The 27106-nt window shown below is 43.4% G+C and overlaps 2 protein-coding genes and 4 non-coding genes across 6 annotated transcripts in view; 5 read left to right on the top strand and 1 right to left on the bottom strand.

Annotated features, from left to right (window-relative positions):
* Nucleotides 1-448: 448 nt before the first annotated feature.
* eogt (EGF domain-specific O-linked N-acetylglucosamine (GlcNAc) transferase) lies at nucleotides 449-14387 on the top strand. The gene is made up of 16 exons (XM_035153272.1): nucleotides 449-567; nucleotides 2100-2352; nucleotides 2911-3011; nucleotides 3258-3366; nucleotides 3569-3663; nucleotides 3759-3863; nucleotides 5107-5213; nucleotides 5675-5778; nucleotides 6737-6829; nucleotides 7415-7486; nucleotides 8172-8258; nucleotides 11421-11489; nucleotides 11845-11906; nucleotides 12046-12165; nucleotides 12524-12626; nucleotides 12956-14387. Exons 2-16 carry the CDS (start codon nucleotides 2149-2151, stop codon nucleotides 13100-13102), a joined length of 1578 nt encoding a protein of 525 aa, XP_035009163.1. The 5' UTR covers nucleotides 449-567; nucleotides 2100-2148; the 3' UTR covers nucleotides 13103-14387.
* On the bottom strand, nucleotides 3971-4042 carry trnae-cuc. Its single transcript has one exon. It is a non-coding gene; the product is annotated as a tRNA-Glu (tRNA).
* On the top strand, nucleotides 4504-4576 carry trnar-acg. Its single transcript has one exon. It is a non-coding gene; the product is annotated as a tRNA-Arg (tRNA).
* trnae-cuc lies at nucleotides 8521-8592 on the top strand. The gene has a single exon. It is a non-coding gene; the product is annotated as a tRNA-Glu (tRNA).
* trnae-cuc lies at nucleotides 9186-9257 on the top strand. The gene has a single exon. It is a non-coding gene; the product is annotated as a tRNA-Glu (tRNA).
* Nucleotides 14388-17501: 3114 nt separating the features above from the next.
* Nucleotides 17502-27106, top strand: part of tafa4b (TAFA chemokine like family member 4b) — a 36341-nt gene continuing 26736 nt past the window's right edge. The window contains exon 1 of the mRNA XM_035152427.1: nucleotides 17502-18005. The gene's annotated coding sequence lies outside the window, so the exon portion shown is untranslated. The remainder of the gene's footprint in view (nucleotides 18006-27106) is intronic.

Here is a 27106-nt window from a genome sequence, read left to right as displayed (position 1 = left end):
ACAAAGGCTATGGAGAAGACTTATGGAGTTATTTAATGAAAACTCATGGATAGACTGAAGGAGGTGTGTTGCTTGTTTGTTCTATATGACAGATACATATTGAAAATAATAATAAAAGATAAACTGCGTACCTTTTTTAAAACATTTTATATATGAGACATGAACTATATAACGTATTATCATTCTAAAATAGTGAGGAACAGGGTGTTACTCACACAGACATTTGATTGATCACATTCAGGTCAGATTCTATGAGACGTTGAACTTTTTAATGGTGTGTTTTTACATTTCTTAAGGTTTTGTCTCATGTTCCTGCTCCAGCTTTGTTTCAAAATTAAACATTTATTATAAAGTGGTCATCAGAAGATGGGCTGAGGATTCAGTGCGGTCTACAGAGAATAGTGTGGTAAACAGCGCCTCCCTGTGGTGGGGTTTGCACACTGCAGGCCGGTATAAGGTTTCCGGTGTCATGGCGACCACCGGCACCACAGACGCTTCAGTGAGGAGAGAAGCAGCAGCAGAAGGAAGAGGAGGAGGAAGAGGAGGAGGAGGAGGCTGTGTGCTTAGGTAAAATGTCCCTCACTCACACTGACAGCAAACACTTTTATTCTGTCAACATGTTAAAGGTTGTTTCTTTGTCCAGTTATTCTGCTTCACGTCGGTTTTGTGAAGAACCGACGCGACACGTTAGCAAACACACGAGTTTCTCACACGTCAGCAGCGAATCACGCGTCGTTTTCTTCCACTTACATTTCTCGAAAGAGAAAGAAGTAAGTAATGCGTTATTACTCCTTCATAGAATCAGTAATGACATTAGTCTGTCCACTCACTGACCGCGTTCAACTTCAACTAACTGACTTCAAGCTAGCTCAGAACACAGTGGAAGCTAATTAGCTAGCTAAAATAAAGTATACTTCTCACATTGAGGACGAAAACACATGAATAAAACGTCAGGGGACTCGTTCTACTGACGCTCTAAGAGTTTGTGCAGCTCCTCAGCACATCCTCGTCTGGTTGAGCTGCTCCATGAGATATCACTGATGAAGCGAGACGTCGTTTTACAGACACAAAGTTTACTGTAACTGAACTCGTCAATCCTCTGCCCGTAGCCCTCAACAAGAGTAAGAAAAACTAACCCAAAACTACCTTATTAACAGGGGGAAGAACTTAGAAACCTCAGAGAGAGCCACACGTGAGGGATCCCTGTCCCAGGACACACATTGGTCACACTATTTATCCATCAGTGATTTTAGAAGTGAACTAGAAGGGAACTAGGTAGAGCGCATACCTCCACCAAAGCCCAGCTGTCCTAAGTCCCCTTAAATTCAATCAAGCTGCACTAAATTACACACACATACATGTCAGTGCCCTCCCTATGTTAAATAAACTTTACTTACTCACTTACTTATATCTATATATAATATATACAAATTTACCTGATTGTTTTTTTTCCCCTTCCTGATCCATGAATTATTTCCTGGGTAAACTGTGATAATGTGACAAAACCTCACAATGTTAAAGAAAGTGAAAAGAAGTATCCTTGACCTGCAACATGTCACAAGTTCTTCCCTCACTCATAACACATCCCTCCTTTAAGTTTTGTGGTAATCTGATCAGTAGTTTTTACGTAATACTGTGTACAAACAAACAAAAAAACACACCGACGGGGGTGGAAACGTAACTTCCTTGGTGGAGGGAGCAACGGTCACACGTTTGATCCATCTGTGATTTTAGGAGGTAAAAATATATTTAAATCAAGGCTGGGTTCAGAACATAAATGCTTGAGACTTGGGTCGTGAAAATATGAGTGTTGTATAAACACTGGTCTGGAGCTGTAGATGTCACATTATCACCAGCCAGGAGTTTTCATGCTGCCCCTCCAGTCTCAGTTCTGATTGTTCAGACAACAGTTGTAAAAAAAATGGTCAGCAAGACTTCCTGCAACAGGACCTTTCCCTCTGTGGACCCCAGATCCGCCTGGAGCTACGTTCCCACACTTAAGCTTGTACACACACGCTTTGTATACTGCTGTGTTAGGCTCTCTCCCAAGATCACAGAGTGCAAGTCTGAGTCCTTGTCTGTCTCATCTTTTCTCACAGAGGGCTGTGAAGCCAGGCAGCCGTCTCACATGTTTGTGTAATTCCGACTATGCTGCTCTTGGTAGCGCTGGGAACAATATTTTCTCAAGCTGTGGTCCCCACTGAGGAGGCTGCGGACACCAACCACGAACCACCGGCACCGCTCCTCAACTACAGCAGGATCTCCCTGCCGCCAGAGCACATACCTTACTTCCTCTACAACAACAAGAGGGTTGCCAAGCAATGTCGTCTGGACCCACTCTGCCCTTTTAAAGTAAGTTATGGATTTCTGTATAAGGATGTGCACATTGCTCTCCTGAGCTAGAAGACTCAAAAGATTGTCCCAGCTCTTTGTTTTGTGGTGTCACAGATGCTTCATAGACTGACAGATGTCTGAGCCTCCTCAGATGTTACTCATTTGTTACACATCAGGATTATTTTTTGTTCCTCTAACTTCTTTAAATAGGTCATTCCGAGCATTTTGTTCTACCCTAATTGGAGCAGTTGAGTTAACTGTACAATTGCAATTATAGTTGTAGTAAGAAGAGTATTTGGGGCGAAACAGGTTTTTCGATGCTTACTATTGTATTAAGTTATTTTACTTTTGACTATGTTACCACAACATCAGCTTAATTAGAGCATTAAATTGATGAGCAAATATTTTTTATCTATGTATAGATTGACTATAGTTTTAATGAATTTAAACCCCTCTCTCTCTCTCTCTCTCTCTCTCTCTCATGCACATACACTCACACACACACACCACACACACACACACACACACACACACACACACACGCACACTCACACACACACACACGTGTTACAACAGGATGCACCTCTGGATTTGTCGGCCTGTTGGGGTTATGAGAAGAACTGTGATCCGGGGAAGCGCTTCAGTTATCCAGTCTGTACCAAAGCTGACTCTGGATGGTACTGCTCCTCACATCACTGTCTTCCACACGTCATGTTCTCACTTTGTTCTTCTCATCTGTATAATGCAACACACTTTACATAATTTACATTCTCATTTTAGTCACCTGTGATGTGTCAGATACTCTGTAATCTTAAATATCACAAATAATAGTGCTCTTTTATTCATAGGTAGTGATTTCACCCACTTGTAGTATGCATCATTGATGATCTGTTGCTGATGTCCGTACATCTCTGATCTGTTAGGGCTCGTTCACTGGAGGCAGCCCAGGAGCTTTTCTGGAAGCAGGCTGATTTTGGCTACGTCAAAGAACGTCTCTCCGAGCTCAAAGGACTCTGCAAGGCCAGCAAGCCGGTTAGTATGCTCATTTCCTTAGTTCCCACGGGCCTACTGAGTAAACAGGAAGAAACATCAGGTAGAAAGAGACCCAGTGTGTAACAGGAGTCCACAGACAATAGGCCTGATTGTCTGTGGGAATGATTCACACACAGTTCAAAAGATACAGACACCACTCTCACAACTAGTTCCATATTTCTAACCTAATGTATTTTTCCAGGGTGACTCATCATTAAGATGCAGCAGCCACACTAGATTCTGTAAGGCAACTAACCTTTATCTGGACTTACGGAGTCCACGCAGAAGTCATGAGAGGTCAGTACCACTCAAAGTGACACATCCTTAAAGAAAGCTTGACATCAATACTGATGAGTGAGAGAGCTTTGAAACGCTTCACGTTTATCCTACAGGTACAAGGAGGACTTCATCCAGATGGGGGAGATTGGTGGTCACTGCAGACTGAACAAGCGAGCACTCGCTGCTGAGGGAGAGCACCAGAGCCCCTTGCAATCCTGGTGAGAGAATACACTCACACACACACTCTCTCAGCGACTCCCTTTGATATGAGCTCTTGGGAATTGCTGAAAATGTGTTCATGGTTCATTTATGGGCCATAAGTCTAGTTCCTGACCGGGAATCGAACCCGGGCCGCGGCGGTGAAAACGCCAAATCCTAACCACTAGACTACCAGGGACATGTTTCCTGTTGGTTACACACATTCTGTGACAATCCTCAAATAGACTCATAAAAAGACATGACTTCAGCATCAGAGTAGAGGCTCCTTGTTTACGGTTGATTTTTATTTATTTAAAATAATGTTTACCTTTGTTTTTTCAAGAAGTATTGAGGACTGAGTTACATAATTTAGCTGCCTACTGACATGAAAAAAACCCGCTGGAGCAGTGACCGGCCTTTAAAATGTTAGAATAATGAAGTCACCATTCACGTAAAAGTAAATATAAATAAAATGTGACTCATATATATGTAATGGCATTCTAATAATTCTAAGGCAGACACTACTGTAGTCACATTTGTTGCTGTGATCATATATCTGAGGGAGTAAAAAAACCAACACATGGCCTCTCAGTGCAGTGGCCCAGAGGAATGAGAACATGGCCAGGCAGGAATTTGGGGGGTGGGGCTTTCAGGATCACAGGGCCAGTGGCGCAATGGATAACGCGTCTGACTACGGATCAGAAGATTCCAGGTTCGACTCCTGGCTGGCTCGTCGATCTTTTCCATCACTGATTTGATACATGATATGTAAAGCCTGTTCTACTGTAGTCACAGTCAGCAAATTTCATGCTCTACTGAATGTTAAATGAATTGACTCCAATCCATCCTGCTGATCTTCGGTTCCACAGGAGATATACCTTAATATTACACAGAGAACAATATTACAGAGTAGTATAATATATTACATATTTTTTTTATATATGATTATTTTATGCCAGATACTCAGAGCAACATTTGATAATCGCTGTGAAAATTAGTTTGGCCTTTTTTGATGCTTTCATTCCACTTGTCAGTGCAAATGCTGGGGTCATCAGTCTGCATTTCTGTCTGATATAGTTTAGTTTAGTATGTAGGATTTAGAAATGTCTAAATCCTACATATAGGAGCTTGAATATAAATCAAATCACAGTAGAAAACAATCGTTTTTTGGGGTTATAATGATTTCTATTTCCACATTGTGCCACCTGTGCAGCATTTCCACAGTATTTCCTATGATACTACATTTATTTGCTGTTTCTGTAGGTATGCTGAGCTTCAGACATACACGGAGCTGGACTTTCATCCCATAGAGGATGGACACTGTGAAATCATCATCGAAAAACCCACTGTTTTTATGAAGCTGGATGCTGGTAAATAACTCAGATTTACCTGACTCAGTTTAAAGCCCTGCAATCAAAACAAGTAGCTCAAACCTTACCCCAAAACGTACCTGTGCACGTTTAACTTGACATTGGATGAAGATTTCCCTGCAGTCGTTTCAGCATGTAATAACATGTAACAGCCAAAAAAAGATATGAGTCCCCTAAATATGTCAATATGTAATGGGTTCTTCCCTGACCCATATCTCATCCTTCTACCAAGCTTCAGGGTAATCTCTCCTTTAGGTTTTGTGTAATACTAACAAACTAACTAACAAACAAACGCTGATGAAAACACAACCTCCTCTGTTGAGGTAATAATGTAGTGAGAGCTTGACTCTAGTTTATTATTCTTTAAGTCTGTATGCATGAAACAGACTGATGCCAGTTCACTTATTTTCTATTTTCAGTTATGACATGATGACACAATAATAACTGTGTGTGTTCTTCAGGGGTGAACATGTACCACCACTTCTGTGACTTTGTCAACCTCTACATCTCCCAGCACATCAACAACTCCTTCAGCACAGATATCAACATCGTCATGTGGGACACGGTGGGTTGTTATGAGATGTGGTTGTTCAAATTGAGAGGAACGTTCCTGCTATTACAGCTGGAAATTACTGCTATTCATTAACAACTTACTTGGTTGTTGCATTTTATGTCACTCTTCCGGACTGATGCAAAAGAAGACACATTTTAAAGATGCTCATGTCACATCTTTATTTATGTGTGAAAATAAAACATGAGGCAGGGTTTTCCATGTGGCCTGCCTCTAGTAATTGGTGATTGTCTCTTCTAGCTACATAAGAAACAAATTCACATTTATAAAATTAAATCCTCCGGCTGGGCTCAGTTTATAGGACATAAAAGTCTGTTCTTGAATCACAACACAAGATATCAAAATGCTGATCCATAAAGCGCTTCATTATTTTGGCATATGGAGTGATGTATTCTAGCTTCCTCTCTCTCATGTCTGATGTTACTGCTCAGAGTGACATGAAAACACAAGAATCTAAAATGAGCACTGTAACCACGCAAGAAATCAAAACACTAGTTTGGCTGCAGTTTACAATGTCCACAGTTTTTGTTGAACAAGTCAGTGGCATGAGAGCCTGATGAAGACATCAAGGGGAAACACCAGTTGAAAAACAGAATGATTTATGGGCAGCCTTATCCGGCCCATTGTTCCCCCACCACGCATGGAGGTAGAGAGGAAAAAGGAAAGAGAGAAAAAGAAGAGGGAGGGAGAAAGAACTGACAGGGAGAAGGAGAGCAGCGACCTTTCATCACAGGCTGCAAACCAAACAGGATCCGACTGTCGGATAACAGTGTGCTAACAGGTTCTGTTTAAAACTAAAGCCTCAGTAAAGTAAAAGTTTGATAACAGACAAGTGACTCCAAGCACTGCTCACATCTGTTGATGATTTAAATTTTATTGCTTTGTTTTTCATTTCAGTTGTGACATTAATTTAAACAACATTTGTTCCCTTCTTTTTTATGTCTTTCCTCAGAGTTTTTATGGTTATGGAGATTTGTTCAGTGAAACGTGGAAGGCCTTCTCAGACTATGACATCATCCACCTGAAGACCTATGACTCGAAAAGAGTAGGTATAACGCGTTGTAGGGGGGTTCTTGTAAAGGGTGTCGTTTTTCTTGTGTGAGCCAAGCTACAGGGACTTTAGATAATGTCGATATTTTTTGGGGTCTCACAAGTAATCGTACTATTACTTTTCCTTTTTTTCACCAGAATGCAGATGAGTAAATAAGACACAAAATTCAAATTACATTGTGCAAACTTGTAGTTACCATCTTGAATTGCTGGTAAGAAAATAATGTTATCTAAATAATATCATTCTGGTATGTTAACACATATGATCTGGAGTAGTTGTTTTTGGTGGAGCACTGGGTGTTTTTTTAACAGGAAAAATAATTTAGGTCACAGGAAATATTATGTTTGCTGTATCCACAAACAGTAACAATGGTCTGGTTGAAATCTATATATAGCAAACTGCAAAGTTAGCATGTTCAACCACAGCTTGAATAAGAAATTAGCACCAGGCATCGACACATATTCAAAGTCCATCAATATTCTATCATGTGAGTATTACATGATGACATATACACAAACAAACAGATACCTGGTCCATGCTGAATACTGTCTTCATTCCTTCCTTCACACTTGTCCATAGGTGTGTTTCAAAGAAGCCTTCTTCTCCCTGCTTCCCAGAATGAGATATGGCCTTTTTTACAACACACCTCTCGTAAGTTACCACCCCACACGTATATTTGTGCGTGTGTCCACTAACAGAACCTATTTCTGATCGAATTGTACTGACCTATTCTTTCAGCGTTGCCTTGTTTGTGTCTGCATTTATGTTTTTATCTCACATTTTGTGATACATTAATGCACAAACATGCAGTTCAGCTCAAATATTAATGTGATGTATTCAGAAGCTCAGCAGGACCTCATGTCATATAAATGATAATTTCAAGGAGATGACTATAAAGACGATACCACGTAAATATGTGTTGTCCTATGGTTGCTGCCTTGATGTGAGAAATATTGATAGGTCACACTCAGGCTGAGGCTCTTGATTACCCATGGTGCACATGTCATGTTTATATTCATGTGCTCACATTTACAGCTGCAGTGAGAAATACTCAGACTTGAGTAATGCATGGGCTCATGTGATATTCATTCCAGGGAGATAAGGAAACATATTTACAATTGTCATATTCCCAGTGTATTGCTTTTTTCAATCAAAGTCCAAGTGTGGTCAGATCAAATTTACTTCCAATTTTATTTCAAATCTGAGAGTAGATATTGTTAATCTTTTTGAATGACTATAACAAAACTGTAATTGTAATACAATATTTTGAATTGAACATTGAAATAAATTGCATGTGTGAGTGACATGGACACTTTGTGTTGTGTGCTGATGGCAGATCTCAGACTGCTACAGTGAAGGGATGTTCAGGGCTTTCTCCCAGCACGTCCTCCACCGGCTGAACATCCTGCAAGACGGGCCGAAGGTAGGAACATCGTCTTTTAGGAAACACTAATTAAAGCTAGGGTTGGTAATCCTGCAAAAAGCGAGAAAGAGCAGGCTACACTTCTAACTGATACGTTAAAGGTACGCCTCCAAAACACATGAACGCACACTGCCTGATAACTACTAGAGGCCGACTTTTCCTTGACTCACCCTCTTACTTCTGGCAATCATCCATACAGTTGGTATTAATTCTAAATATCAATATAGTTCAGAATAACCACATAGCTGAAACAATAATTGTCTCCCTGATGGTCTAGTGGCTAGGATTCGGCGCTCTCACCGCCGCGGCCCGGGTTCGATTCCCGGTCAGGGAACATTTATTATCACCATTCAAGGAGGTTATATATTTCCCTGTCCACTCAGTTTGTTTGGTTTGTTTGTTTGTCAGCATGAATATGAATGGAACAGATTCACAAACCACACCCCCCAGATTCCTCCCTGGGTATGTTCTCATTCCTCTGGCCCACTGCTCTGAGAGGCCATGTGTGTTTTTTTACTCCCTCAGATATATGATCACAGCAACAAATGTGACTACGTGGAAGTAGATGGAAGCATTAAGTACCTTAGAATTATTACAGTGACATTACATATGAGTCACATTTTATTTATATTTACTGTGAATCACTGAGGTGAGTGATGACTTCATTCTAACATTTTAAAGGCAGGTCACTGCTCCAGCTGTTTTTATTCATGTCAGTAGGCAGCTAAATTCTGTACCTCAGTCCTCAATAAAAAACAAAGGCAAACTGTCTTTAAGAAAATAAATAAAAATCTTATGTAAACAAGGAGCCTTTACTCTGATGCTGAAATCATGTCTTTTTATGCATCTATTTGAGGACATGTCTCAGCATGTGTGTAACCTCTGAACAAACGATCAAAAAACTGTTCACATTGCTGAGGTAACATGTCCCTGGTGGTCTAGTGGCTAGGATTCGGCGCTCTCACCGCCGCGGCCCGGGTTCGATTCCCGGTCAGGGAACATTTATTACCACTGATCAAGGAGGTTATACATGTCCCTGTCCACTCTGTTAGTATGGTGTGTTTGTTTGTCAGCAGGAATATGCAAATACTACAGATTTCCACATAATATGGGTAAAGTTCTTGAAATTGGCCAAGGAACAACTGTTACATTTTGGTACAGACCCTGACAAAGAAGCGGATCCAGGAATTTATTCAGGGAATAATTCATGGATCTTGATAAAAATAAATTAGGCACATTTAAAGGACTGATATCTATGAATGTGTGCAATTTGGTGCAGCTTGATTGAATGTGAGGGGAAGGCAGGGCCGTGGTGGTGGTATGTGGTCTCCCATTTTACTTTGTGTTTCATAATATATACATCAGCGTGCTTACCTTTTTGCAGGATTATTGCTCAATCCTGCTCGGATAAAAAACACAGCAGATATTTAGGATGTCTCATTGCCTTTTTCCAACTAAACAAACTGAGAGTGATAACACAGTGTTGAAACCAGAGCCTGCTTGCACGTTTGCGCATTTGGTGTCCTTTTAACACATGTACCAAAATAGCATGAGTGAAAGGAACAACTGGCAGTGTTAACAAACAACTCACGGTTCGTTCTTTGCCTGTTCAAATCACTCAATTAAAAACTGGTCAGCACTTGTATAGAAACATTAATGTGCTCTGTGTCTCATTAACTTAAGACCTGCTACAAACGTTCATCCACAAATGGCTCCACTGTTGCTGCGCTAGCAATATCTTCACCTCTAGTGGTTAACATCTGATGCACTTGCATCTGTCCCCGGGGATTATTACCAGTGAGGGAACAAAATGTTTTATTCCCGCATTTGTTTTCTCTCCATGTAGTAGTTTAAACAGCGGCTAATGCAGACAGTGTGTGAATGAGAAGGTTTCGATCATCTCCACAAGTCTCTCTTCTTTCTGTCTTTGTGCCTTGTATTAGGGCCAGGGTTTGGCGTTCTCACCGCCGCGGCCCGGGTTCGATTGCCGGTCAGGGAACATTTATTATCACCATTAAAGGAGGTTATATATTTCCCTGTCCACCCTGATTTGCATGGTTTGTTTGTTTGTCAGCAGGAATATTTTTTTAAATCAAAGTTTCAGAAAAAAGTCTTGTATTCGGGCCAGTATGGTATAATTTCTCTTCAGAGTTGGAGAGAACTCTAAGAATGTTTATTTTTTACTATCATATCAGTTTATTTTCATCATCTTTAGTAGCTGCACTTCAGTCTTATAACAGTAAGGGAAGCCCTGTCTTATATCTCTAACTCTCCAACATTCCTCATGGGACTTTTATGATCCCGGGTTTGAAGTACTTGACTGTATCTTTATGACCCGTAAACCCCTGATAACTTCTTCCTTCCTGTGGAGCAACTCATTGGGAATTCATGGCTTTCATTGGAAATATGCTAAGAAGCTTTTCAGTGAGACATGAGGCCGCTGGCGATATCAGAGCGGCTACTGAATGAAAGGTCTCCTCTGCCTTGACCCTCTCCTCAGCTCCTCCTTTCATTCCTAGATTAATGGTACTGCCAGAGACTCAAACCGCTGCCCTCGTCCATTGTGTTCTGTTCATCCTCCTCCTCAGCCCTTCTCCTCCTGTCTCCTCCTCATCATCATTTGCTCTGGTCTTCCTCAGAACAGCATCTTTTTTTAATACCTTCTAAAACGTTTTTTAAACAAAAGAAGATAGATCTGTTCTGAATACACATACACTCACTGCTTGTAGTGAGTTGCTGTAGTTGAGGGTTGTTTAATATGTACAGGTGGTCGCACAGGCTTTATGTTGCTGTAATTGTCATAAATGTCATTCAATTATAGTCAAGTTATGATCCATATTAATTGCTCCCATATGCTACAAATGGTGACACCTAAAATATAAAAATGCAAGTACTCTGTCAGAACACAAGGTGGCAGTAGTAGAATGCAGAATAGAAACATCTCTGTACTGCCTGTGCATATCAGAAAAGTAAACCTGAGGTTCCACTTTAAAAAACGACTTGTGAATGTGACTTCAGCTAATTTGTATCCGTTCATCCCTGATGTTTATAGACATTTGAAGAAGAGGGCTTTAAATGATTCTGAATGAACATCATGTTTTCCCAGCCACTTGTCTTTTCTGTCCTTGGCTGATTGATTATTGGGTGCATCGCCTTTTTCAGGAGGGGCGTGTTCGTGTCACCCTGCTGGCACGCAGCACGGAATACAGAAGGATATTAAACCAAGTGGAGGTGAGTCCAGCACCACCTTCCCTCCGTCCCTCTCTCTCCCTGTTCCTCTTTCTTCCTTGCACTTGTTCTCCCTTCCTCCTGTTCCACCACCTGTCCTCCTTTCCCTTTCTTCTGTCTTTCTCTTACCCTCTTTGTGTCTCTTTCTCTTCCTTCACTTTATACAACTCTCCCGTTCCCTCAGCCCCTCCTCTCTAACATTGATTTACTGCCCGCCTCTGTTAAGTGCCTATTTAAAATCTTATTTGCTATAAACAGTATGAGTAAAAAAAAACAGGTCTGTGATTTATATGGTCACTGCCCACATTTGTTTGCTCTCTCATTGATCAGACAACACGTCCCTCTGTTGTTGTTACAGCTGGTAAATGCCCTCAAGACCGTGCCTTTACTGCAGGTCAATGTGGTGGACTACAAATACAAGTGAGTTATAGAGGGCTACGAGAGCTATTCAGTGCTGCTCAGTGCTGTATAAGAATAAAGAAGGTGTTAAGCTTTATGTTACATAACAGTGTTCACACAACGAAGATGATTGATGTCCGACTCCCTGTCTGTCTTTCAGGGATGTTCCCTTCCTGGAGCAGTTGAGGATCACCCACAACTCTGACATCTTTATAGGGATGCACGGGGCAGGTCTCACACACCTCCTCTTCCTCCCTGACTGGGCTGTCATCTTTGAGCTGTGAGTGGCACTTAATGTTTGCCTGTGTGTATGGGTGTGTGTGAGAGAGAGAGAGAGAGAGAGAGAGAGAGAGAGGGGAACAGAGAGAGCGATGGGTTTGGCAGCATGCTGAGCCCAAAGTGCCCCTCAGCCACTTGGTGTATGACTGTGAAATAATGCCTAATTAACCAGGCATTCATCACACCCAGCTACCTAGTGTAGAGCGACTGATTGAAGTGTGTGTGTGGGAGCGCCACAGTTTGCATACAGTGAGAGAGAGAGAGAGAGAGAATGAGAGAGAGAGATGGAGCAACAAAGAGTAAAAGTGAGGCAGACAAAGGAGAGAAAGAGATAAAGTGGTTGCATCTGTCCCTCCCAGATATAATTGTCAGGATGAGAGCTGCTATCGAGATTTGGCTCGGCTGCGGGGCATTCGATACGTGACTTGGCAGAAAATGGACAAAGTGGTCCCACAGGACAAGGTAGGGGAAACTCCCGTACCAGCGTTCAGCTCCTCAGCATGAGCTTTCTCAATTCATCACACCAATCCCACACACACACACACACACACACACACACACACACACACACACAGCCACTTGCACACCCATTCTCACCTTCAATTATGTGCAATTATAGACACAGCAGAACAAATGTACAGTCTTAATTTCTCTCTCATGTTGTGTGTGTGTCACCTGAGAGGAAAGCCCACCCACACAAGCACACACATTCCTGTTCTGCCTTGTTGTGTTGCTTCCCGATGCTTTTACGTTCATTCACTGTACACACTCTCCTCTCACCCCTCTCGCAGGGTCACCATCCCACCCTCGGGGACCATCCAAAGTTTACCAACTACTCTTTTGATGTGGGGGAATTCATGCGGCTTGTGCTGGAGGAAGCCGATTTCATCACACAGCATCCCAAATGGCCGCGCAGAGCCCTTCATAATGAACTGTAGACACACAGAGAGGATACAAACATCTGACTGCTGAAGAACGTCCAACATGATCCTGCCTTTTGTTGTGATCAAAAGACATCTTGACTCTGGCAGTGTACGTTTAGCATTTTTAGTTCAAAATTACCTCAGTCACCAGTGGTCGGACAGAACGTTTGCCACCTCCTGTCCACTGCTTTGATAAGTCTGGATGAGTGAAAGCAGTTTGGCCAACAACTCGGGTTTGAATAACTGTCATCAGCTCTATTAGTGTCAAATCAGTTAAAGGACGAGGCGTGTGCAGTCGAAGCGTCTGGAGAGCGATAAGATGTGTCCTATGTTTCTTCATTACCTCCACTGCGTCGACTTCATTCCACGCCGACAAAGTTAGCTAATGAGCAGCTGTTGCTGCGTCCTGTCACATGCGACATCTTGTCACATTCGATTAGTGTCACCTTGATGCAAGCCTCCTCAGAGTTGTTGACAATCACAGCAGAGCTTCTGAGCACATCCAGCAACACCACTCTAATGTAATGTGTCGCGTTCACATGCTGGATTTTTCACATATAGCGTAGCAGCAAACCTTTTTACTTCGCGGTTGTGAAATCATATTTTAAGTGATGTTCACCAAAAACTCACAAAATAAGAGACAGAGGGTAAGTGAGAGACTCCAACTGTTAAGAGGCTTCTTTTGTATCAGTGAAATATCAGTATCAGTATTCGTGTTATTTGGTACAAGCAAGGACACTAATACTTTCAAACATGTTAATATTAAGTATTGCGAAAGAAACATTAAAGTATTTGCTTTTTAAAATTACCTTTCACTTTTCTGTCCGTTTACATAGTTTCTTTACATTTGTCACAGTTGTTATTTAAACTCAAGTCCAGTTGGAGTATTGATACAGTTCTGTCGATTGGACAGCTCTGTCTATTTCATTGGAGGTTTCTTTGCACTTGATCGCATGAAGTACATTGTCAGTGTGGTCAAACGATGAGGGTGCTGCTGCCAGTTGTTATCGCTCCTCGAGCCTTTTGAGTGCTGCTGCTTTTACACTTTACAGTAAATTAGTCTGGAAGAGAGCGAGCACAATTTGCATGCAATCTGCTGCAATGCACAAGAGCATTTGAGAGATCAGAAGATCGTTTCCGTGTTTCTTGGCCTCTCCATGAGTTTGATGTTTTATTTATCGATGAAACCAGTTTGAACTGAGTCAGACCTTTTTTGGTCAGGGCTCCGCTGGTCTTGTGGATGATTTCATATTCTAAAGCTGTGTAACATTTTGAAATAAATAATTCCAAAAATGCTGAAGCATGTCTCCTGTCTGCTCTGGCCACATGAGGCATTAGAGATTTAATTCATCTTAATGTAATCAATCATCTTTTGATGTCTGACCTTGCGGGGGGGGGGTAAAGAGTGAGGCCTCTGTCTTGCCAGTTCTTGCTGATGCCAGACAGCTCTATGCGGCGGGTTTCATTATTTTAGTAAGTTCAGGTCTAAGGAGGAAAAGAGCTCTTCGCAAAAGGGCACTAGTTCAGTTTTTACTGTCACCATAATAAATCTGGATGGCCTCAAAAACTACCAGTAGCACATTATAGCCACATGGGGGCAGTACAACACCACAGATGAGTCCAAATCCTCACCCTGCGCTGTGAGACGGCCCCTGACGGACTTGTTTCTAACAGAGTAGAGAGCGAGAATGACTTATGCACAAATATATCCACCGGGTCACAAGGAGGCGATGTTTGTTAAAGTGTGTTTGCTTTAATATCACAAGTTTGATGTCAGCAGTCGTGCTCCCGGCCGCTCTTTTTGCGGATGTTGTGTCTGAACTTTCTGAGTATTGACAGACACCGGGCCTGTCTGGGATGGACACTATTTATGGCCCTGCTCGGGTTACTGCCAGTGACCTCGTAAAGAAATGAAGAATCTCCATGCAGGGAGGGGATCAAAAGCAGAGGAACCAAGATGTCTGTTCTCATTAACCTTCATGGCAGCTCCAAATCGATGGCCAAGTCCTGTTTCTCAGCGCAAAGCTCGGCCGCTGGATGTCTCTAAAACGGAGCACTAGAGTGGAAGAGAACAGATCAGAAATAAAAAAAACACGATAATTCAACCAACCTTTCCACAAAAAACAATTCACAAAGTCATAAGTACCCAACTTTCTCCTCTCCTGTGTGTGTGTGTGGTCTCTGTGCGCTCAGTAACTTTAACCTTATTGCGTCATTGGCCACCAGGGCGCAGTTTGTGCGCTCATGTAGTTAGAGGTGCTGCAGGCACACTTTCTCTCACCCATCATCTACAAACAGGCCCCACATTTACTGCCTTGGGCCCCGTTTCGAGTTCTCTGGATATTCACCTCTCAGACTTCTTCAACAGCCCCGCCTGTGTGGCCTTATTTCGTCATGCCATAAAATTAATGATGTGTTTTCCTTTAGAAACGTTAAATAACTTATCTCTGCTGCGCCTTAATACAGGTCGTATGCTCAGGAAAATAATGGTGAGGACAGGAGATCTGTAATCCCACAGGAGATCTTATAACCCCCCTCATCGCTGTTACATGACACTCCAAGATGCCTTCTGCCTATATGCTCTTACCTTGCCCTCAGTGCCGTTATATATTCGGACGATTGTGCGACCTAACATATCACTTCTGCTTACAAATGGGAAACAGATACATAGGCCTACTGTGAAACATGTTCAGAAAACGGATTGCTCTGTCACAACAATGGGAAGTATAGGGAGTTAAATCAAATTTAACACCGTTCAACCTCACACTTTTAGGTCCAGCGGAGTGGTAAAGCAACATGAAGTGGTTTCCTCTGATACTGTCTGACCGATGTGAGGAAGGCTTGATGAGATAAGTGCTGTTCGGGCTTTTGAATCCATTAGCTGCCTCACTTTTAAGTTAAAAAGGCCTCTGGTTGCCATTGTGACACACAGGTTCAACCACTTGACAGTGCAGACAGGATATATTATGTCTTATCAACTTTTCCGCCTCAATTCCACTTCACACAGTCAAACCACTTTTGTCTATTCTGTCTGAAAACTGGATTAACTGCTTGACAGCAAAGTAAACGCAGAGAAAAGCCCATGCAGTGACAGGACAGCCCGGAGCTGTCCGTGGTGCTGAATTTATATGCAGCGCGGTTGGCTCTGTCCGCGGTGCTGAAAGCAGGGATTTTTATTTTATTTTAACTTCAGTTTAATGTTTTTATCTGACTCCTGCAACTTACAGGGCTTCACTCCTGGCAAACCGGCATCAGCGTCTAATCTGTTCTCAGTTCCAAGCCAGACAGATCGATTTGTAACAGATTCAAGCCTTAGATGAATCGGCTGAAAATAAAATAACAACACTTTTCTCACTCTATGCACAGGGAGCAGAAGTGGTCAGAGGAGGTGGGGGACAGTGGATGCTTGGGATTGCTCTGTGTTTTGTTTGCCATCACATTTGGTGCATGGATCTTTTATTCTAATTTTCTATCTGTACACCACTCCCAATGACACCTGGCCCGCCGTATATGGCACCAGTAGTGCTGCACGGCAAGACATCTGAACGTATCGGATACCTCTCACCTTGGGTCGTTAGCAGACATCGACCTCCTCTAAGTCTTAACGACTGCAAATACAGCGCAAAGCAATCAATCGCCATCAACGCACTGGTGTATAGTGAAGGGATGGAATAATTGATAGGCTGTCTCCTTGTGCGTAATGGAGAGGCGACTGTGATTAAATTCTGTTTAACATGTCGTTGAGTGGGGGGATGGGGGGGGTTAGGTTGAGACCACTTCACCCGCAGAACCAAGGGTTGTGCAGGAGGTGGGCTGTAATGTGGCCACACGTGTCAGTCAAGAACCATGACAGTTAGTCGCACAATGGTAGTGAAGTAGTGAAAACTCAAGGTGACTTATATCATATTTGCGCAGCTTCTATATCAGTTGTAACAAACCCAGTAAAACTTTCTCAGATATTGTACTCGTTTATCTTACTTATAACTTACAATTTATTGCAGTCCTACAGGCATCTAAAATCAAGCGTGTACACCCTGAATTTTCAATTTGTATTTTCTTTATCCCATTCTTATTACAAAAGATAATTAGTTTGTCCCTTAGTGATGTGTTGTACATGTTTGATTTGTTGTTCGTGTCACCTTTTAGGAACGGTAATTGAACCAACGCCTTAAAAGTAGATGAGTAATAGTAAAAATAAAAATAAAAAGACAACCGTGCCCCTCGTCCCCTCCACCCCAACAATCCAGGCTACTTGTAAACTACATGACATCAGTGAGGAAGGGGGGGAGTAAGAAAGGGGGGGGGGAGGTTGTTCTTTGGGAGCTGGTGAACTGGGCGGGCGCTGTTGCACGTGTTCTGAATGGGGAAGACGGACTCGCTTCGCATTTCTTGTGTCCAATCGATCCCCGCTCGGGAGGAGCGACGGGAGAGCAACTATCACTCCTACATCACCACACCATCACTCTCATCAGCATCTCTCCGGCGACTCTTACGCGCTCAGGTGGATGAACTTGTGTGTGTGGAGTGGTCGCCAGAAGAAAAAAACGAACACAACGGGTCGGTGGTGTCTTTTCAGGGGAATTACGCACTTTTTGGTGACTTTCTCCCCACTCTGGTTTTGAGATGCTGGGACGCGGGGAGCTCCTGCTGCCAGACTGGACCACATCACCACTTCTGCGCGGGCTCTGGTCTCTCAGCCGGCTCCATGGGGCTGGTTCTCCTCCGGCGTGGCTGTAACCATCCTCACCCCCCTGGCTCGGTGTGTTTGTGCGCGGGCTCCAGGACCCATGGACATCAGGCTCAAAAGGATTGGAGATTAGTGGAAAACAAAACCAGTGGAGTTGAAGTTGGAAGTGGAAAGTCTCACCTGGATCCTTTAAAATTCCTAGTGATCATGCCATCGAGTTTATAGATTTGGGTAAGATGTTGTCTGTTTTTATTCAAATTTCATATATTTTCCCCTTTTAATTAAATGCGCCTCACCATGGCGCACGGTCAATAGACCGGTGTAAGGTCAAGGGGAGACTTGTTCTGTAGAGATTAAAACATTTGGCCACCGGCAGCAGGGAGAGAAGAGGAGGTGAGTGGCTGACTGACTCACTTAACGCCTGGTGAGCTGAACGCAACTTTGATGTTCTTGTCTCAGGGCGCAGCGGACACCTCTTTTTTTTGCAGGGGGGGACGCTTTCTTAAAAGGGAAGCGGGTTTCCAACAAAAACCTCCCTGATCTCCAGGTGAGTCGGCTCCCTGGCGGCGCGTGATTGTCATGCGTAAAAATGGCACACATGATGCGCCGAGAGTCGGTATCACTGACCGTGTGTGTGGCGCTGGGAGATTGAGGTGAGGTTGATGCAGTGTTTCGCCACTGTGAGGTTGAATAAACGATCCTGTCGCAGCTCGGCGATGCTCAACACCTATTGAGTGATCTTTCGGGGACGATCCGCTGACCGGGCTCTTTTCTAATCGCGCTGCACGGATCGTGACCGGCTGGGGGACAGGGGGAAGGAGGGAGGAGGAGAGGAGAGGAGAGGGGAGAGGAGAGGAGAGGAGAGAGCGCACTGGAGCTCAGACATATGGGAGAGAGATGAGGTGCCGCCGGGCTCTCCGAGCAGATTGCGCACAGAGGCAGAGGGAGGTGTGTTGCAGAACCTACTGGCAATCTCTATTGGACGCACACGCACGCACATACGCACGTACCAACCCCCATTCTCTCTCACACACACACACACACACACACACACACACACACGCACACACGCACACACAGTGAGATGGGGAAAATTACTTGGTGCATGTTAATGGGCGCAGTAATGAGACCCAACCCCTATCGTGTTGTAATTGTTAGTCATCCTTGTCTCCACCCCTCCCTCCTTCGCTCCCCTCTTTCTCTCCCTCCCTCTTTTCCCTCTTTTGGCTTATATCTCTCTCCGTCCCGCTGCTCGACTGTGCAATTTGTACTGTATTGAGAGAGTGTAATTATTCCCCCATTGTTTTCGGCGCGCGGCACTGGCACTCCACAGAAAGTGGTGTCATTAGTGTGACAGGGCGGACAGGAGGAGTGGGAGAAAGAAGGGGGGGGGGAGAGAGAGGAGAGGAGAGGCCGGTGGAGGAGAGGATCGGTCCAGGGACTTAATTCTCATTGACAGTCACATTAACACAGGAGCAGCCCTCTTAATCCTGGGGAGATTACTCTCTCCAACCTGACCCCCTGTCACCCAGCCGCCCTACACACACACACACACACACACACACACACACACACACACACACACACACACACACACACACACACACACACCTGTATGAGGGTGGCACACGCCTGGCTGTGCTGCTTCTCCTGTCTGCAGTAGATGGCCTCTCCTCTGTCTTTGTCACCCTTTTCCATCCCTCACACCCACCCTTCCTTCACACACACACACACACACACACACACACACACACACACACACACACACACACACACACACACACACACACACACACACACTTGGCAATTACTCCTCATTCCAGGCTTCTCTCTCATCTGGACCCTTCCTCTTCCCCCTGTCCCCCTGTCCACCTCTGAGCAGCTCTCAGCCATGGGACTGACACTATCCTCAGAGGGCCATTCGGCTCTACATGTTTCAACAGCCTCCGATCTCCTTATCCCACAGAGAGCTGTTCAGGATGACTGGCTGGGAACGAGGGGGGGATGGATTGTGTGCATTTGTGATTGTGCATGAGGACATGTCCAAGCAGAGAGGCGACGGGCGGCAGCGAGGAGAGCGAGGGAGGCGAGAGAAATGAGCTGGAGAGACAGAACAAATATTTTTGAGAGATGAGGCAAGGAAAGAGGCTTGTATGTGTGTGTGAGTAATATAAAGACACTTTACACAATGGAATCTTTTGTTTCAATGTGCTTGTTCCAGCTTGTTCATGTGTGTAAAGGAGAGAAAACAGTTCATGTATAAAAGGCGCACTCTGTGATATGCTAGATGAATCAGGCATGTACGACTTGAGAGGTGACTGCAGTGTGACAGATTGGAGATCACCTCACACACACACACACACACACACACACACACACACACACACACACACACACACACACACACACACACACACACACACACACACACACACACACACACACACACACACACACACACACTGGCATTAACAGATTGACTGTGATGAATGACTACTTCCCAACTGAGAGGAGGAGAAAAGTAGAGAGGTGTTTTTTCATGCCACTGGCAGAAAGATGGAGCGAGGCCTCTCATTTGTAAACGACAGTGTCCCGGACAACTTTTCATCTCGGGCAGCCTCTGGGTGTATTGAGTCAGAGAGCATGAATTAGCGTCACACAGAGGCAGTGGACAATAACACCTTCACTCATCCTCATGAAATCAGGTTGAGGGGAAATCCACTCAGGGCCTGATGTCTCTTCTCCAACAGGAGATCCATAACCCCAATGGTGGAAGGAGAGATCTTAGATAAATGATTGTATGCAGGCTGTGCATCTGTCTCTTGTCTCAACCACAAAACCACAATTGGACAGAGGTCTTGACCCCCAGGGTGAGAGAGGGTAAAGTTCAGATGTTTCTGACAGTTTTGTGAAACCTTCCTCAGAGTGTGTGGTGGCCCGGGCATCCACGGAATTTGAGACTCCGTGAATGAGATGGGTGCTCAGTTACTATAATGATTAATAACCGGTTGGAATACTGAAGCTCAGAGTGATTTTATCTCTGACTAAATCTGCATCAAGAGCCCATAAATTATTGAATTTAGTCAATAAATAGATTATTTTTTCTTCATATTTTTCTACCCCAACTAACCATGGTTTTATAAATAGCTTATAAATGGACTAGGCTGATATATATATATATATACGTATATCAGCTTATTGTAGGTGTATGGGATCACTGATTAATAACCTGCAGTGCACATACATTATTTTGAGGAAAGAATGTCACCAATGGCAAAGGAAAGATTAATTTTTTACAAAAAAGTAAGTTAAGGTAGTGACATCAAGATTGATTGATTGTAATGTATTTGTGTTGGTAGATATCGGCTGAGATATCTGTAAACTTGTAATTATCGATACTGGATTTCTCAAACCATTGTCGATATTTTCAAGTTCAAAGATATCTCAGCAGATATTTTATCAATACAAACACATAACAATCCATCAATCTTATGGTTTCCTTTAATTTGTATTGATTACATATTGGCTGAGATTTCTTTAAACTTGACAGTGTCGATAATACTGTCAGAAATCCAGCATTAGTCAGGCTGCACCTAAAAGGCTCAATATTTTATTTATGTAATTTTTAATCTTATTCACTTTTTTTTAGAACAATGTAGATTTTCTTTTTTCTATAACTAAATATCAATGGATGTACTTAACTGCTCTCTCGTCTTTGTCAGTCAGCGACAGAGGCCTTGGTCTCCACCATCCAGACTCTTAATTCCCGCTCATTCTGCCACATGGTTTCCTCATGTCTCATTCTTCATGGGCTTTTAAAGACTTGTGTAATGCTGAGGGATTATTTCTTAAACATCTGCTTGGATTTTTGGAGAGATGAATTTAGGTTTAATATTAGTCATTTTGAATAAGGCAAGAGTTTTGAGGACGTCGTAAACATTTTGCGAACACTGGAAATATCCCCGCTTCATGGGCCTCAAGGTGATTCTCTCCACAGCTCCGACTCACTTTGACCATGACAAATCTCCCTAAGTGATAGTAATGATTGTAATTGAACGGGCACAGTTCCTTGCCACAGTGCTCTATCTATCACCTTGGATGCAATCTGCTGCTTCCACTCATGTGTGTATGCATTCGTGTATGTGTGTGTGTGTGTGTGTTTGTCCGTCTGTGTGAGAGACAGCGAGCGCCTGTTCGCTCCCCTCTGACAGCTGGCAGATGTGCCGGTAACCGTGAGCGACAGTGTGGAGTGTGTGGGAGTGTTAGTAGGTTTGTGGGATTTATGAAAAGCTCCCAACATGCTCTGCAGCATGGGTCGACTGTGACGCTGCGGCAAGGAAGCGGTGCTGTGGCGGCCTGGGGCGAGCATCACAGTGACCCTCAAACAGCACAGCGCCTTATGAAAGGGGGTAGAAGGTCTAACCCTGTGGGATGCTGAACATAAGAGAGGGGCTAATGGTGGGCAGATAGAGGGTGGGCTATAGAGAGGGGGTGAGAGAGGAAGCCAGGGCCCGGTGCGGGTGTTTCGCTGAACGCAGAGCCAGATTGAATGGATGTGTGAGAGAGAGGCTTCATCAGAGAGGAGCATGGACAGTCAGGACTGGGGGGAATCTGTCAGAGGAGTGAGTGTGTGTAAATGTGTATGTCTCTGTGCACAGTTTATGTGTGTGCATGCTGGGGGTGATGGCTTTGTAATGAAAACAGCAGGCAGCCAGTGAGCGAGGGGCCTCTTGGTGGCTGACTGATGTCAGTCACCAGCAGACAATAGCCCCTCTTGGGGATGGCTGCTCGGCTGAGGATGATTCACATGTGAGTGACGTGTGTGTGTGGTCATTTTGCATTCACTGGATTTCTCTGAAATTCATCCAGGGGCTGGTTTGAACATATTTACACATCGTTTCAGTGAAATTATTCCTATCAAGAAAATAGTTTTTTAAATGAAGTTACTCCCCATGAAGAAAACCATTTTATTTCGTTTTTTGGTGGAATAATGGTCAGAAGTGTAATGATTATAGAGTCAATCTACGGGTGTAAGTTAATGCAAAGTCCTACCAAATCATAAAATCAAGCATTTGTGTGCGTGGCGAGAAATTGCCTCAACAAGCAAGAGTACATTTGTTATAAAATGTATTTGTGTCAGCATATTCATATTTGATCCATGTACGATCCTTGTGTGGAATCGCTTTGTAAGAGTGTGTGTGTGTGTGTGTGTGTGTGCGTGGCTGTTTGTGTGTTGGGGTGTGAGGGGTGAGAGGCCCTGCTTGTCTCAGGGGAGCAGAGTGATATGGTGTCATGCTCCAGAGACCCACAGACAAATTAATTCACTTATTGACACTGCTGACACGTCTCAGTGACTTTGTAAAATGAACAATTGATCAGGCTTCCTCTCTCTCTCTCTCTCTCTCTCTCTCTCTCTCTCTCTCTCTCTCTCTCTCTGCGCTCCGTCTTTGTCTATCTCTTGCTCTCTGACACTACTATTTTCGCCGACCTCTCTTTCCCATACGCTGCCATCTGATCACTCTCTCTCTCCAGCTCCTTCTTCTCCAAGTTTCTTCCTTTTCATCCCGTTTTCTTCTTTTCTTTCCTACTTGTAACAGGCTCTACCTCTCCTTTTGGCGGACCAGTTGACAGGCATGGCACGTACAGTAAATAATACAATCACGCGCATGCTGGTCATTAGCAGCAGATGAGACTGATATAATCAAGATGTCGGTTTGTCTGCATGTAAGAGTCTCTGTGTGTATCGGGATGTAAAAATAGAGAACGTGTGTTTGTGGTGTAAAGCCAAAGGAGACTCTGTGAGCTTCTTTACCTGTGTGTCCTTTGATTTAAAACCACATGAGGCCCAGTCGAGTTTGAGTTCAATAAGTGTTTGTCCGGAGCTTTTCTCTGGGCACAAGGAGGAGCTAGAACTATACAGAGGTCGAAGCTCATAGAAAATCAAGGCAGGCTCCACATCAAGGTTGTTTGTTTTCCATTAATCATAATTTGGGCACAAAGCACAATGAATTGCCGCTGCTCTCTGGAGAGTCACTGTCCGGGCCTAGGACTGTTTTTTCTTTTCTTTTGGCTGTGGGCCGTCATTTGATACAAGGAGCCAAAGAAGAAGAAGGGTCCAGTCAAGGTTTGCGATACACACACACACACACACACACACACACACACACACACACACACACACACACACACACACACACACACACACACACACACACACACACACACACACACACACACACACACACACACACACAAACTTTGTTTCTGTCCGTTTGTTTCTGTTTTTTATTCTCTGTACAGAACAGAGCAAGGATCAGTGACTGGGCTTGAAACTATGTTTTATTACAAGGACTGGCTGTGCTCCCTCCTCCTCTCTGCTCAGATTCACCTGTTCTCTCCTCTACACCTGTCCTTGTTTTGATCCTTCACTTCGACTGGTTGGGAAAGAAAAAAATAATATATATATATATTCGAGCAAAGAAAATATGCTTGCATTGAAAGAAAAAAATAAAGAAAAAGGAAAAGCAATCTGTAGACAAGTCTGTTATTAGTGCTTAAGAATAGACAGGATGTGAAAAGCAACTTTACATACGAAGTTGTGCATGTAAGTGTGTGTGTGTGCGTGTTTGTGTGTGTGTGAATGTTTCCGCGTGTGTGTTTGCATGCACAAGTTTTGTTATGAAATCATTGTTGCAGGAAACCACTCAGTAGACCTTGCATGGAGGAAGAGAGAGAGTGTGCAGAGTGAGTAGAACAGTAAAGAATACAATTCACAGTTCTAAATCACAGTGTTTACTTCTTTTTTTAAATTACAAAAGCAAGTTGTCACCAGCAAGAAAGAAGAGGTGAAAAAACTGGAGGAAGGCATCAATATTGCAGATACTTTGTTTGTCTTGAGCAAAGAGGGAAAGAAAACCTGCAAAAAAGGCGTGTGTGGGTGTATACAGCCGTCTAACAGTGTCTCCTTTTGTTTCCACCTCTCCATCCGTCTTCCAGCTACTGCAAAGGGACCCTGACTTTTAATAGCCTTTTATTGCTTTATTAGAGTGCGCTGGATTTACGGCTCGGCCGGTGCCTGTCTGTCAGTGACTCAGATGAGGGTTGCTCTGCTCTACGTCGAGGAAACCAGAGACTGGGTCGTGCGGTCGCAGACTTGTTGTGTGAGGGAGCTAATGTTTATTAGTCTGGTGTGTTAGTGTCTGTGATTGTCTTTCGTCTCCGCAAGTAGCAGAGAGCCTGGTACATGATGCACATGGGAACTTCTTGATCAAACTGGTTCACTCAGCAAAACCAGACAATAAAACTCTTCTTCGTTCTGAGTAAACTGTGAACGAAGACTGATGAGTAGAGCGTGAGTCTGCTATCGTGTTCAGATGTGTAAGCCAGATGTAGAGGTGACTGGTCGCCTACTTTCACACTTCAGACATGCAGGCATTGGGAGTGTGATCATTTCTGACGGCAGATAGATAGATAGATTCATGGAAAAGGAGATGTATGCTGAGCATGAGATATGAGACAAAGAGCATCTTTAGAAAACACCAGTCTAGAGACACAAAATCAGATGAAACAGCCTCCTGTACATATGCACACACACAGACACACACACACACACACACCAAGCTCCACAAACACACACACACACACACACACACACACACACGCATCCCGTGGTCACCGGATCCCGAGACGATGGCTTGTGCAACAAGGTGGGATTTGGACTTAAGTGCAGGCCGATCAATCGAGCTGTAATGGTACCTTAGTGCAGGGGCCATTCTCTGAACTGTGCAGTCGATAGCAGAGCCAGGTAATGGCCCTGAATTCAGACTTCAACTGTCTTTCCTTTCTTTTTTTCCCCCATATGGACATTTCACCAAACAGAGGATCCTCCACTTAATTGCTTGTTGGTGTATTGGTGGTAACAATCCAGTTTGGGGGGTTGTGGTGGGGGTACATGGACAGCAGTTAACAGGTGCAATGTTATATTGTGTGTCCCTGAGCTATAAAAAGCCTATAAGAGGCTGCTATATAAAGTATTAGAAATGTACGCTTACCTGCAGGAACACATTATATTTATTTCAGCTGTGGGCACTTTCATAAAGAATCCATACAAGATTACACCTAGATATTTGTTCATAACCCATTTATGGAATGTAATGTATAATAAACAAAACAACTAATACAACTAAGCCACCATGTATGGAATATTGTAGTGTGTGTGTAAGTAGAAAGAAGTATTAGCATAATGTCCTATAACATATGTATGTACACAAATTGCACAAAAACAAAGTAATTTATGTACAATTAATATATATATATATATATATATGCACACAGTGTGTAAACAGTACATTCACAACATATAGTTATTTATTCATTTCGTGCAAAATATGCAGAGAAGAAAAAAACTAACAAAATAACAAATATATACATGCACATATACATACAAATATACAAACATATAGACATTTTGCAAATATGCATTATATATATATGTATGCATAAATACATATGCCTATATAAAAAAGGAAGGGGACGGTATGACTCTTTCTAAACAACCCTTACGTACTTTGTACATAGTTTTTAGAAAAGTCTAATTCCATGTTGACGTAGAGCTGTGTGCTGTAATGTGTGTGTGTCTGTCATGTGTCTGACTCACATGCAGTATGTCCATGATTTCCTCCTCACCGCCTCTGCCTATAAAGCCACAGCCAGAGGAACTCCCATGCACATGCTGGCACAGCATCACACACTATGTGTCACGCGCACATACACATTTGTGTATACGGTAGAAAATTGTTGGCATAGGATTAGTACTTGCAGTCGGGGGGGTTATATTGACTTTGTTCGCAGCAAACAGAAAACAGTGGGAGAAAAGAAAGCAGAGATACAATTGTGCACACTGATGAAGGGAGGAAAGTGGGGAGAGGGAGAGGCATGCACACACATGGAAGGAGAGAGGATACAAGCACGAGCAAATAACAACCAGGAAAAATAGTGGGCAGATCATGAGGGGATAGAAAAATGTAAGGGGCTCAGCTTCTGAATACATGGTGTGTTAATTTAAGTTTGTGTGAGCCTCCGTGTGTGAGAGTGTGCATTTGTGTGTGGGCACACACCCGCTCTATCTGCCCAGCGACCCAGAGGAAATGGCGAGGAGCAGTGTGCTCTAATGGTTTGGAGTCGGAGGCAGACAAACATATAGAAGCAGAACATTACATTACCCTAACTGAATGTTAATACTGTGCATATCGGCAGAAATCTGAAACGCTTCACATGAGATTCCATTGGGCTTTGTGCTGTCGCTCCTTTCATTTTCAATATCTTTCCGCCTA

Source organism: Hippoglossus stenolepis, chromosome 3 (genome assembly GCF_022539355.2).
Source record: "Hippoglossus stenolepis isolate QCI-W04-F060 chromosome 3, HSTE1.2, whole genome shotgun sequence".
NCBI lineage: Eukaryota > Metazoa > Chordata > Actinopteri > Pleuronectiformes > Pleuronectidae > Hippoglossus > Hippoglossus stenolepis.
This window is presented reverse-complemented; position numbering and strand designations above follow the sequence as displayed.

What these genes read in the sequence shown, in the direction of transcription:
- eogt (XM_035153272.1), top strand. Translation starts at nt 2,149, where the DNA reads ATGCTGCTCTTGGTAGCGCTGGGAACAATATTTTCTCAAGCTGTGGTC. An exon ending in ACCCACTCTGCCCTTTTAAA is followed by an intron (nt 2,353 to 2,910) that starts GTAAGTTATGGA and finishes GTGTTACAACAG; the next exon opens with GATGCACCTCTGGATTTGTC. An exon ending in TGGGCTGTCATCTTTGAGCT is followed by an intron (nt 12,166 to 12,523) that starts GTGAGTGGCACT and finishes TGTCCCTCCCAG; the next exon opens with ATATAATTGTCAGGATGAGA.